This window comes from Mus pahari, chromosome 12, assembly GCF_900095145.1.
Source record: "Mus pahari chromosome 12, PAHARI_EIJ_v1.1, whole genome shotgun sequence".
NCBI classification, from domain to species: Eukaryota; Metazoa; Chordata; class Mammalia; order Rodentia; family Muridae; genus Mus; species Mus pahari.
In genome coordinates, this window is record NC_034601.1 from 76,129,489 (window position 1) to 76,143,865 (window position 14,377).

Consider the following 14,377-nt stretch of genomic DNA (forward strand, 5'->3'; position numbering starts at 1 on the left):
GCCCTGGCTGTCCTAGAACTCACTTTGTAGACCAGGCTGGCCTCAAACTCAGAAATCCACCTGCCTCTGCCTCCCGAGTGCTGGGATTAAAGGTGTGCACCACCACGCCCGACTCCCCTACATTTTCTTACGTCTATACATGTGCAAAGTTTTACAGCTGCAGTGTGCTATCTGAGGGAAGGATGCAAGCTGCATTTTGAAACAAAGGATATCTTTTTTCACTAATTCCCTTTGGTCATATTTCACAATGTCTTTTGTATTCTACCACTTCCCAACTTTAGTTTCTGTGGCAACAGGATAAATAAGAAAGTACTTGGAGCTATTTTAAAGTATTGTGTCCAGGATTTCTAACTTGGGTCCAGACAATTGCAGTTTAGTTATTATGACTATCTGTGTAGCATCTTTTAAAGTAGAAAAACTCAGAGGATGATGTAATGATATGTAAGTATTGTCAATGATTTCCTTAAAGATTTTAAGATAATTTTAAAATATAATAGTACATGCTTGAAAAACTAAATATTGAAATATACAGTAATTATCCTGGTTAAATAAATGAAAATTATTTAACATCATCTCAGGTGAAAATGTGATCCCTTATGTGGCTTAGATTAAAAATCTGGAATGGTCAGACATAAAATAAGATTCAAAAAGCCTCAAACTGTACAAATAGTGGCTGTGAATAAATCCTATGTCCTCTACAGTGTGCCTTTTGCAATTGTGAAAACAAGTAGATCCCACAGGACATAGTGAAAAAAGGATGGGTTTTACTCTTTAAAAATCTACTTAAAGTCATGTTCTATTACAATGTAGGTTTAAAAAAAAAGGTTCATAAAACAAAACTCTCAAGGTTTTCTAGGTAAAAGTGTGTTCATGAATTAAACCAGAAGCTATCAACAAGACACAGAGAGTGCTGTCCTTTTGGCATGGTAATACAGACAGGGGAAACTCCACAGGTCCCTTTCTTACATGAAGAGCTATAGGTAGTCAGTGGCTGCTGAAGAGGAAGAACTAGTCTCCTATAGGAACAAGCTCCCATGTAGACTGTTCAATCCTATGGGGTCACCCCTGGATACATGGACATGCAGGCAATGTTAGACTCTGTATATATGTGTATACATATGTGCGTATGTGTACATATATATGCATATATATATATATATATATACATCAAAGAATGATAATAGAAAAGAGGATTGTGCATTTTAGGGTGGGGCATAGGTAAACAGTTGGATAGGGGAGGAAGACAGGAGTGGTGTGAATTCAGCACTCATGTGTGTGCCTCCCAAATAAAATAAATGTGTGCTCTGAAGCTATGGCTCAGCAGCTAAGCACACTTGGAGAGGATGCAGGTTCAGTTCTTAGCATACACATGGGGTTTTACAACCAAAAACTTAAATTAACTTAACTTAATTAACTGTAACTTAAATTGCAGGGAATCTGGTTTCCTTGGACACTCATACACATAAAATGAAAATAAGTCATTAAAAAAATCCAGCCATCCTTAAAAAGCAAAATGATTAAATTTTTAAAAAGGAGGAAGTGTTGTGCTTTTTAGGAGAATCATTTGAGCGCCATTGCAGTAAGTAGATGCTGTGGAGTTACTAGGCAGCGGTGGGGATTTTAATCAGCATTTAGTGGATTAATCTTATATCAAAATGAAGAATTCCCCTCACATGCCCTTCAATCCTCATGATTTCCCAAAATCCAACTGCATATTCATGTAAGGGGAAAGTGTGTAATTATCGAAGCCTGTCATTTGCACTGTTTAACCTCTAAGCAATTTTGTAGGTCTCATCTAACTAAATATACAAATTTCTATTTTAATATCTGTCGTGATGAGGTTCTTAATTTTATTTTGAAGGGTTTTTGATCCTCTTGATCGAATCTAGATATAACTTTCTAAGATATAATTTTCCAGTATACTCATGAATGATCATTGGTTAATTAAAATAGCTACTGTTTTGTTTTCTCCCTATTTCTACTTAACCTTAAGGAATGTCACGTTTAGTTTTTGAATATATATGATATATAATGTTATCAATATATTTTGTTTCAAAGGTCAGCGCCTTTTACAGAGAGCGCCTGGGCTAAGAAAATGGCTCAGTTGCTGAAGTGCTGGGCTAAGAAAATGGCTCAGTTGCTGAAGTGCTTATGTGCAAGCCCGAGGACTTGAGTTTGATTCCCTGTGATGACATAGAAAGTCAGGTTTGGTGAGTCACACTCGTAGTCCCCAGAATGGCAGATCTCTGGGATTCAGTGGTTGGCCTTTCTAGCTGAACTGGTGAGCTCCAGGTTCCAGTGAGAGACTGATTTTCTACAGACAAAGTTCACAGCTTCCAAGGAACAGCCTTTAAGGTCAGCCTCTGTGCTCCACACTCACGTGCACACACATGCATGTACCGGTGTTCCCCTCCTTTGACTTCCACCAGCGAAGCCTTTCTTGACATGATGGCGTCAGAGAAAGCCTCTACAGCCAATGTGTTGTTGAGAGGAGAGAAGAGAAGCAGAATGCCACGCCCAGGCTAACTTCGCGCTCAGACCTTATTGGTGTTGTTGAGAGGAGAGAAGAGAAGCAGAATGCCACGCCCAGGCTACTGCAAGAGCGCTTCGTGCTCAGACCTTATTGGTGGGAGTCAGAGTGGTTGGAAGCATTCAGGTTGTAGCTGCACCTCCAAAGTGGAGTGAAGAGAGCTTCCTAATAGATTGGTTTTGTTTTCAATCAGTGGAATAATTGAGGAAAACTTTCCAAATTTTGGCAAGAGCAACTGCAGCAGTTAAGAGTGTCACTGTCTAGGGTGGAAAAGATGAAGTAAGCTTAGAAGATAATATTTAGATACAGGGTTGGGAATATCTGAAGTCTTCAAGTGGAGAGGCTGCATAGACACTTGTATCTGAGCCCAGAGTTCAGCAAAGATGTCTAGACAGGAGATAAATATTTGCGACTTGTTGGCATGTGTTGGTGCTTACAATGTTACGATTGCTGGATCACATCGTTGTGAAAAGAAAAATGGATAGAGAAGGGGAGGGGAGCACAAGATCAATGGGAAGAAAGATCAGAGAAGTCCGTCCTGGGTGCTAAGTGCGGATAGTGTGTTGAGAAAAGTGTGATGAAATGGGCTGATCACGGTAGCGTGGAAGCGCTGTCACCATCATCGATTCTGTTTCACAGGTGCTACATCAGGCCTAAACGCCAGGAGCTGTTAAAACATGTCATCAAGAATGAAAGAAAGAAAAGAATGTAAAACCTAGGCCCTCCCACGGAGGAGCCACTGAAGTGAAGCTGTCCTAGCAGTGAGAGGAAAGCGGACACCTGCCAGCTGGTTGTTCTGATATGATAGTCCATCCTAGTGTGTGATTATTGTGGACTCACTTTGGAACACTAAATTTACACGATCACATTGTATAAAAAGCATCAAGCAGCGGGGGGGGGGGGAGGGAAGAAGCGAGAGGTATTTATAGAGAAGCTATTATGTTCCAGGAACAAGGCTAAGCAATTAGAGACTTTAATTGAATCTTTACAAACCAGTGAAGGAAGGCATCGTTCGTTCCCTTCATTTTATCTGTAAGCGAACCAACTTTGTATCTTACCCAAACTGACATGGACCACACTTGAGCTCGTTCCTTCTCGGTTGGTTCTAAGAAGCCAGGCATATACCTCTAGTACTAGCTCAAAGGGCTGAAGGCACAGGATTCAGAGTCTGGGGTCAGCCCAGGGGATGTAGAAAGACTGTACTTCAAAAACTAAATAAACAAGTTTTGTTTAAAGATTCCACTCTGGGCTGGCAAGATGGCCCAGCAGGTAAAAACCACATCAAAGCTAATCAGCGCTTCCATTATGTGCATGGGTGTGGAGTCATTCATTCCCTTGTGAAGTGTAGGCTGGGGAGATGCCTCAGCCGGTAAGAGCACTGACTGCTCTTTCAAAGATCCTGAGTTCAAATCCCAGCAACCACATGGTGGCTCACAACCACCTGTAATGAGATCTGACACCCTCTTCTGGTGCATCTGAAGTCAGCTACAGTGTACTTATGTATAATAATAAATAAATAAGTCTTTGGGCCTGAGCAAGCCGAGTTGACCAGAGCAAGCAGGGTTGACTGGAGTGAGCAGAGGTCCTAAAAAATCCCAACAACCACATGAAGGCTCACAACCATCTGTATAGCTACAGTGTACTCACATAACATAACATAACATAACATAACATAACATAACATAACATAAATAAATAAATCTTTAAAAAAGAAAAAAGAAAGAAAGAAGTGTAGTCTCACTATTTTCTCAGACTGGTCTTAAACTTCTTGGACAAAAGCAAACCTTCACACACACACACACACACACACACACACACACATATACACACACATACACACACACATATACACATATACACACACATACACACATACATACACACCACACACACATACACACACATAGTCACACACACACACACACACACACACACACACACACACACACACACACCAGGGTTCTCTGTAGCCCAGGATGGCCTTTATAAAAGTGGCTATGTAGCTAAGGATGAACTAATGTCCTACCCCTCTGCCTCCATTTCCTAAGTTACTATAGGCAATCACCATCATGCCTGGCACAACATTCTTCTGTGCATATATTTGAATGGAAAAAGAAAAAAAGTTGAATTGGCAGAACAATGTAAGCAAAATACATAAGGATTTAGAGTCTTTTGTTTGTATATTTTTATGTACTTAATTTTAACTGATACATAAAAATATAAGAATAGTATCCAGCCAGGCATGGTGGTGCACGCCTTTAATCCTAGCACTCGGGAGGCAGAGGCAAGCAGATTCCTGAGTTTGAGGCCAGCCTGGTCTACAAAGTGAGTTCCAGGACAGCCAGGGCTATACAGAGAAACCCTGTCTCGAAAAACAAAAAAGAAAAAAAAAGAATGGTATCCATCAGAGGAGCAACAAACACTGTTTTGTTACATATAGACCTTATGCAATGTCTGAACCACATTAGACACATCTATCTCCTCAAACATCATTTCTTTATCATAAAATTTCTCCATCATACAAAGAAAATCCTTTCTTCTAGCTTTAAAAGAAAAACACAATGATATTGCTGCTGCTTGCAGTCATCAATAGCACACCAGAACTCCCTGCTTCTCTTAAAACTGTCACGTAACACCCGTGGACCAGTAGCTTCCTCATCCTACCCTCAGCTTCTCAGTGGCTGACTTTTACAGGTTCCATATAAGTGTGGCAGCATACAGTGCTTATCATTCTGGTTTGCCTTAGTGCACTTCACATAATCCCCTTCAGTTCATATTTCTACAAATGACAAGATTCCTTTTTTATGACTGAATAGTATTTCTTTAGTCATTCATTGGCTGATGGACAAGTAGGTTCTGTCACTTCCTGTCCACTGTGAGTGGTGCTACAATGGACACTGGAGCACAGATGTCTCTCATGTCTGCTTTATTTCTGTCAGATATGTATCCAGTATTGAAGATCAGTTTGAATATATCAATATACAGGTAGTTGTTCTTGGTAGTTAATAGTAGTAATATATAGGAAATATAGGTAAGGTTGGAAGCTATGACTTTAAGAATCATCTTTGGCTACTGCACTTGTCTTAATTCCATTTACTTAAAAGATGGTTTGCAAATGAAATAAAAACATTTAGTATATATCAACTGTATTGGCTGGTCTTGTGCATCAACTTGGCTTGACACTAGCTGGAGTTATCACAGAGAAAGGAGCTTCAGTTGAGGAAGTACCTCAATGAGATCCAGCTGTAAGGCATTTTCTCAATTAGTGATCAAGGGTGAGAGGGCCTATTGTGGGTGGTACCATCTCTGGGCTGGTAGTCTTGGGTTCTATAAGAAAGCAAGCTGAGCAAGCCAGGGGAAGCAAGCCAGTAAGCAGCATTCCTCCAGGGTTTTTGCATCCACTTCAGTCTCCACATTCCTACCCTGTGTGAGTTCCTGTCCTGACTTCTTCAGTGATGAACAGCAATGTGGAAAAGTAAGTTGAATAAACCCTCTCCTCCCCAACTTGCTTCTTGGTCATGATGTTTGTGCAGGAATAGAAACCCTGACTAAGACAGCCACTTACATTGAACTTATTTAAACAGGGAAAGTTCCTAATCTAATGTTAATACTTTTAAATCACTAACATGTCTGCCTTGCCTTAGCCCTTCCCGTCAGACTTCAGGTTTGAAAGCTTGAACCTAATAATTCTTTTTATCAAGGGGAAGTGTTGGGTTCCACCTCAGCATTCCATCAGCAGGTGCTGGGAACAGCCTCTGTTGGCTTCTTCACTGGACGAAGGTTTTCTTTTTCAGAATAAAGTAGGAAAATTAGCAAAACGTTGTTGTGTAGTAGGCCTGATGGTTGAGGTCAATGGTTGTTTTAAAGTTAGCTACATTTTCAGTTCTTATGGACATAATCCAAAACCACTGGCAGAAGTTCACACAAACAAAAAGGCAGACATGATTATTTCCACTATGGTGAACAGCTCCTGCTGATGGCCTGCCTCCCTGGAGGAGACCCTGTTCCTCTTCGCCCCTGGTCCCACAACTGAAGAATAAAAGTCCTTGTATTTCTCTCTTACTTATCTCAGATAATCTGCTAGGACGAAGAATAAATGCTTACTTCATACTACAATGATTTTAAACTACTGTTTTATTTAAATTAATATACTTCATTGAAAACATGATTCAAAAGATGAAGTATGATAGGGTTTTTTTATATTAAAAGTGAATTACAGGCAGTATCTTGTATAAAATCATTATGAAATTGGACATAAATTATCTTATATTTGAAAATAAATATTTAAGTCATCATGTATTTTTAGAATAACTGGTAATGGTTGCACTACTGGGACACGTTGCACTGGTTCATCAGGAGCAACCTGACACTGTAGAAATTATTACAGACACTACCTACCTATGTGGCTAGAAAGCAGCCCCATGAGGGAGGAATTAGAAGTTAGATAACATGGGCATCTCTTTCACAGTCATTCAACCATACTATGTCTAGGGAGTAGGAGGAAAGAAAAGGAGGGAGGGAGGGAGGGAGGGAGGGAGGGAGAGGGAGGGAGAGAGAGAGAGAGAGAGAGAGAGAGAGAGAGAGAGAGAGAGAGAGAACCTAGAAAACCTATGCCATAAGAAGCACTTAACTTTGCTTAAAAAAATACTAATAGGTGCCATGTGGTGCTGGCAGATGGAGCATGGTGGCAGGTGGACCTATTAATAAGCACATTTTTGTAAAATTTTCAAGAATAGTATGTTTCTTTTTTATTTCTTCTCAGTACTAGGAATTAAACCAAGGGCCTTGTACATCCTAGGCAGGTGCTCTTCTCAGTAGCTATGTGCCTAGCTTAAGGAGGACACTTTCTTATACTGTCTTTCATAGAGCATATCATTATGGGCTTCTTACTAACAGGTTTATTTAGCTCCCCAGTTCGACTACCATAGGGCTTGCTTGGATAAATGGTCTCCAAAGACTGTGGTCTGATAATTGCACCTTTAAAACACTGAGAACTGTGGTCTATCGCACTGCGATCGTTAACGTAGAGGGTTGTATATATTTTATGTTGCAAGTCTCCGGTGACATGAAGACTTAAAGCATCTGAACCTGTGCATTTCCCACGCGTGGTACCAGTCATAGTCCACTGACAGAGTGCTTACGGAAGGCATCTGAAGGCCAAGGGAGACTGCCTACTTAGTGTTGCCTCAGGTTTCCTTTGATTAGTCTTCAGGAAGCTGAAAGAACAAGAACCATTTATTTTAAAGTGCAGAACATGGAAACAATGGTCTGGCATTGTTGGACTGTCATGTTTGTGATCAGTAGGCGAAGATCACTCACATTTAGCTACCCTCATTTCTTGTAAATCCAAGGATTATAATTTCCTTTTTCTTTTGATAAAGGCACTTCTCTGACGTACTCTCATTTAAAAAATGGTCCTAGGTCATCGCCATCCTAGGGGGCTCACGCAAAACAGACAGGTGCTCAGGCCAGTCAAACAAAAGATTTAAAAAATGGCTTGAGGAATATCTGCACGTATTTGAATCTCTGGGACTTTAGGATCTGTGTCTCAAAACAATCAAAGGACATCAGGATAGTGTGTGCAACGACAGGAAGATCCCAAGTTTCGAAATTCACTCAAATCAAATATTAAAAGACCGTAGCAAAGGTTTTCATGCCAAGTATGGTGTGGGAAAGATCACTTGTCATAATTGAGGTGAATCGGCTGTTTGGGATGTTCATGACTGGATCTGTGGTGGAATCAAAGGGACAACTTAAAATCTGGAAGACCTCAGCCTCGGCAACACAGTGCACGGTGAAGCAGGAGAAGAACACTCACGTTCATTAGGATAAAAAACTCACCAGGTTTCCATTGCCACTGCTATCGGTTGGGTATTTTATTATTATCATCTCCAATCAAAATTATAACACAAAGGAAGTCCAGATTTGTGGGAAGATCAATGTCTATAAAACACAGCCCAGGTCTATTATAGGCCAAAGTAAAACTTTTCTTCATTGTGTGTGTGTGTGTGTGTGTGTGTGTGTGTGTGTGTGTGTCTGTTTTTTCCTTCTACTATGGGGTTCTGGAATCAGACTCCGCCCACCAGTTCACACACATACAGAGGACATGAAGTTGGAGGGGGAAGGGTGTGTTTTGGGGATACAGGAAGACTTAGAGGGGAGTAAATGGAGATGGATAGGATCCTATTTTATTTTATGTGTATGCAATCCCTCTGAATGTATGCAATTATAAGACTAAATCAAATTAATAATTAAAATGAAAGAATTAGTAAACTCATACAGGTTTTAAACTTTCAAATATGTGCGTGTAAAATTTATGAGTGAGTACAACTTGTGAATAACGTTGTTATTTTCCATAGAACTTTTAGTGATTTTTGAAATTTAAAAAAAAAGTTTTTTCTTTTTTCTTTTCTTTCTTTCTTTTTTTTTTTTTTTTCTGAGACAGGGTCACTCTGTGTAGCCCTGACTGTCCTGGAACTCACTGTATATAGACTAGGCTGGCTTCGAACTCAGAAATTCGCCTGCCTCTGCCTCCCAATCGCTAGGATTAAAGACGTGGGCCACCACTGCCCGGCTTAAAAATATTTTTTAAAACAAGTTTTTGTTAAGTAGAAAATTGGAATTAACAAAAAGAAGAAGAAGAAGAAGAAGAAGAAGAAGAAGAAGAAGAAGAAGAAGAAGAAGAAGAAGAAGAAGAAGAAGAAGAAGAAGAAAGAAAGAAAAAAGAAAAAAAAAGAAAAAAAAAGATGCTCCTATTTTGAGTCATATAACCTAACTTCCAAACCTCCCTGTCTCAGATTCTACTGACATGCTCCTGGATGGCAAGCTTCACGCCAGCAGAAGAAAATAAACACTCTCGGTAGGCGTGTGGAGTTTGGAAAGTTCAAAGCCAGGACAATGTAAAGGGAAGCAAAAATTATCTCTCCCGCTTCTGCTCAGATTTCCCCTTTAACTGATTTCCAGAGAATATTAGTCTTTATTGTTTTGTCTAAAAAGCCCAGTTAACATACTTCACAACTCAACAAGATTTGTTAGTCATGATCAAGACAAGACCTGCTGTGGGATACTAACTCAGATGTTTCAAATGTCCTTTCTAAGTCTCAAAACCCTTCAAGTTTGGAGTCGTGATTATTCCAGAAATATCCAGAACTCCCACATTAAATGGAGGACAGCGCGAGGAGGTCCTACCTTTCCCTACGCTCATTTATGAAAATCTGGTTTAGCTGTAGTCTTGACCCATCTTCTGCTCTCTGAAGGTTCAGGCTCTGTCTTTGAACTCTAGAGAATAAAACTAGGGAGGGAAAGATGTCAGAAAACAAAGGGCTCTGGGGGAGGCACAGGGGGTGGGGAGAGGCTTGAGGGGCACGAGGGAGGGAGGAAAACTAGCTTGCATGTGTAGGAAATCCATGGGAAAAGCAGAAGGGAGATTTGAAGAGATTCCCTGGACCTTTTTCATGGTTCTTGAAATACGGGAGCCAAAAGGGTTGTTTTAAATTTACTCTGTGGTGACCCTGACTCCTTCCCCTCTATCACTGAGCACAATGACCTGCTGCTTGCCTTCTACACCTACACCTTAATGTTTGTGTCCCTTAGTACTGAGGAAAAAAATAAGCACAAGAAAAGAAGCCATCACACAGAAATTAACTTTCATCATTACAAAATTTTAGTTTCCCAAGAACTTTAACATCCTTGAACTTACCATTCTCTGTTCCCCTTAGTCTGTTGGCTTACTTCTATACATAGTTCTTAAGCTAGCCTGACTGGAGCAGGAGTTTTCATCCAGGAATGATTTCCATGCCACACTTCCGATACAGATTTATTTATCTATCTTTACAGTTTTAGATGTCAGGCCAATGGGCAGGGTGGTCCCTGCATCTAGTGGATAGAAGCCAGAGATGGTATAAGCACCTGACAGTGTATAGGACAGACAGACTACTACAAGAAACTCTCTGACCCCGAAGGCCATAGCATAGCATCAATATTGAGAAACCCTGGTCAAGAACCTTCTGAGATTCCCATGGATCTTTATCATTGGGTACTGGTGTAGCTGTAACCAAGAAACTTGAGAAAAACCTTAAGGCGGGAACATCTTATTTTAGCTCGTGGTTTCACGGTTGGCTGGCCCGAAGAGCTTGGGCAGAACCTTATGGCAGCATGGTTATGGGGTGGACAACCTTTTTCAACCCATGGTGGACAGAAAGCAGTAGACAAGAAGAGGCCAAGGGCAAGTTAGCTCCAATACCCCACCCCAGTGACTAATTTCCTGCAACTAGGCCACACCTAATAAAGCTTCCAGGACTTCCCAAAGTACAACCACAAGCTGGGTATCTATCCTGGGGGAACATTTCATATTCAATCTATAACCACAGATAATTTGTAGGAGTTAAATGAATATATACTTAGGAAGCACTGGAGATGTTTGCCTGACACATAAGAACTGAATACATGCTAACCATTATTATTTTACTCCTGAGTATAACAAGTTCCATGCCGGCCGACTCACTTCCTCTGTCTACCACAGGTCTGGAAAGCAGGTGTATTTTAGTAATGGTGGTTTTCTTTAAATGCTTGCCTAGGCTGTCAAATTTTTCCATGTCTATCCTGACCAGTGGTTATTTTTTTGTTTTTTGTTTTTTGTTTTTTGTTTTTTTTTAAGGTGATGAGGCAAGGGGTGTCTATTTTTTTTCATGCTGTATTTGGGTATTTATGTGCCCTCTTGAGACCAGGAACATTGATGAATGTAGCAAAGGGCAAATAACAAAAGGGACAAATAGTCCACAGCATCGAAGTGGGTGGCAGATGCTCAGCCTGTATGGATGCAAAGATGTAGCTGGATCCTGGGAAATGTGTGAGCTTCTGGCAGCAGCCACCCTGTGTGCTGTGATGATGCCTTCATTGTGATTGAATCTGTAGAAATAAGAGAAAGTTGGCATCCAAGCTAATGTGTGATTTTTTTTTCCCATGAATTTGTGGTGGAAGTAGAGAAGGGAGATACACGTGTCTAGTAGGAAGAGAGGTTTGCCAGTTTTATCCCAGAAGAGCTATCAGAACTCGTGATAAGGATTTGTGAAGGGTTTTATAGGAGGGAGTTGAGGTTGTTTGTGTTTGCAAAAAAAAAAAATGGTAATCAAGTCAGTGAGAAGATAAAGAGATGGTTGAGTCTTCTCTAACAAGCTATTTCTGGATGGGTGGATGGATGGATGGATGGATGGATGGATGGATGGATGGATGGATGGATTATGGGTAGGTGGATGGATAGGTGGGTAGATGGATATGTGAGTGAGTGAATAAATGGATGGGTGGATGAGTGGGTGGGAGGGTGGATGAATGGTAGGTGGGTAGATATGTGGGTGGAAAGATGGGTGGGTGGATGGTGGGTGGATAGATGCACGAATGGGTGGATGGACACTATATTGCATAGGTAAGGTAAAATAAGGGCATGCTTGTTTTCAGAGGGGCTAAGGAGAGTGCACTTCTGATGTCTGTTCTGCTTGGGAAATATCTAACAGCCCAAGCCACCACAATGGAAGGAAAGTGACTGTGTGGCATGTTTTCCCTGTTCTCATATTTTATGTTTTATGTGGTATGAATTATGTAACAATTGTTACTCAGTTTAGGCTGGCTTTGTAGAATACTGTATCCCAGTGAAATATTTGAAAGCAAACTTCCATATTGATTATCCATTGATTTTACTCTTTCAGATCATAAGGCAAATGGATTTTCTGCATCAAAAGACCACCGTCAAGAAGTCACAGTAATAGAGTTCCAAGGTATAGCATCCTACAGGTTTAAGTGCATTGATCTGTTTGCAGACCTCATGACAATGTTATACGCACGATGCTGTCTAGTTTTTAGATCTTCTGCCCACTCCTCTCTGTCTCTCTGTCTCTGTCTCTTTCTCTGTGTGTGTGTATGTGTGTGTGTGTGTGTGTGTCTGTGTGTTTGGTGTCAATTTTGTCTTTTATCTCATGTGGATTCCAGAGACCACACTCAGGACTCGGGGCTTCTGTAGCCAGACTTTTAACTGCTGAGCCATCTTACTGCCTGCTCACACCTTGTTCTTCTTATATGGTCTGTGGAATTCTTTTGATAGGGTTTATTTTATACTTGGAGTTTCTCTACTAGCCACTCTGACAGCCATGTTATAGCGGTCAGGTTTTGGTCTGTTCACCTGAAGAGGAACTTTTGGCCTTCAGAAATACCATCTTCAAAGATTTGCAAGATAAGGGTTGCTTAGACTCTATTAGGTCGCCTGGGCAGTAGGCAGTATGTGATTAGGTTGGTCAAAGGTAAAGCCCTTGACTATTTCAGTTAAGGCCTTTGAGTTCTAATATACTTCATAATTAAGCCGAGACAACACACTTTCCTGTGGGTCAGTTTCAAAGGAGGAAGGTGGCTAAGAGGATGTAAACGCCCAAGAGTGATCTGATGTCTGGTGCACTTGCAGGAGGGTAGGCAGAGCTGGGCAGTGTGCCAGACAGGAGGCTGGAAAAGCAATGAGTTCGCACAGAAGGAGAGTGTGACCTCCAGAGTCAAAGAAAGTGAAGCTCTATCTTCTAGCTTTCCCAGAGGCACTTCCCCAGGTCCAGTCAGGTCCAGTCAGCCCCAGGCTGTACCTGGCTGGGTTTGAATATCCCTATTAAAATGTCAAAATGGCACCCTTTGTTCTTATATGACTTTTGAAACACTGAGGCAAAATTAGGACAACTTTACCAACTGACATCTTAAAATGTAGACACTTCAGTGGTACTCAGTATCTCCAGGACATTCGTAAAACCACCACCCCTCTCTATGCTCAGAACGTTTCCTCCACTCTGAAGTGACGTCCTGTGCCTACTTGGCGTTACTTTTTAAAGACGTACTTTTATTTTTAATATAGAAAGGTCCTTCCATAATTTATTGCCATCAAAAATTAATCTCAGGGATGAAGTTACTATGCCCAGTGAGAAATTGTTTTATGGCAAGGCCGGTGCTTATCATGTACAAGGCTCTGTGCTTGATGCCTGCCCGCACAGACAGACAGACAGACAATCTGACTCCAGCGTAACTGCTCACTGCTCTCTTCCTGGGTTTCTGCTCTCTTAGCGCATGCTCTCACTCCATTTTATCTCTCGGTCTCTGCTCTCTCACTTAGCGCATGCTCTCACTCCATTTTATCCCTCCCTTGCTATTCCAACTTGGCTTTCCATTAAGCAAAAATCAATTTCCAGTTTCTTACATATTTTTGTTTAGGGTTTTTTTTTTTTTTTTTGAAGCCTTAAAGTCTGTGACATTTTGTGATTTGTACATGTGAAACATATTTCATTAAGGTTTTTTCCCCCAACATGATTCTCTGATGTCAAAAGATTGTGAATTAATCCCTGCTCCTCAGGACTGCTGGACTGTCTCTCTTCCCACGGCGCTGCCAAAAGCAGATTAAGCTGGAAATCGGGGCAGCACTGCCAGGCTTGCCCATTTCACGAGCAGTTCTCAACAACATCTGAACCTGAAAACTATTAGGCAGAGTTTAATGTCTTTTACAACATCTAATTTCTTAAGCAATAATTATTTTTTTCAATGAAGATTAAACAGATGTTTTGACAACATAATCCACCTTAGAAGAAAATGTTTGCACCTTTTTGTGCATTAAATGTGTCTTATGTGAAAAAAATATGATTTATGTCAAAACTGTTTGTTTTACTATCAAAAACAGAGGTGAAATTTTAGTTCAGGTTTGGGCAATATAAGACGTGGCCGGGCGTGGTGGCATACACCTTTAATCCAAGCACTTGGGAGGCAGAGGCAGGCGGATTTCTGAGTTCGAGGCCAGCCTGGTCTACAAAGTGAGTTCCAGGACAGCCAGGGCTA

At 40.9% G+C, this 14,377-nt stretch overlaps 1 protein-coding gene across 1 annotated transcript in view; it reads left to right on the top strand.

The window, feature by feature from the left end:
- The window catches only part of Jam2 (junctional adhesion molecule 2), a 49,979-nt gene that overhangs the window by 17,296 nt on the left and 18,306 nt on the right, over positions 1-14,377 (top strand). The window contains exon 2 of the mRNA XM_021209645.2: positions 12,232-12,300. Within this exon, the coding sequence (XP_021065304.1) occupies positions 12,232-12,300 (69 nt within the window). The remainder of the gene's footprint in view (positions 1-12,231; positions 12,301-14,377) is intronic.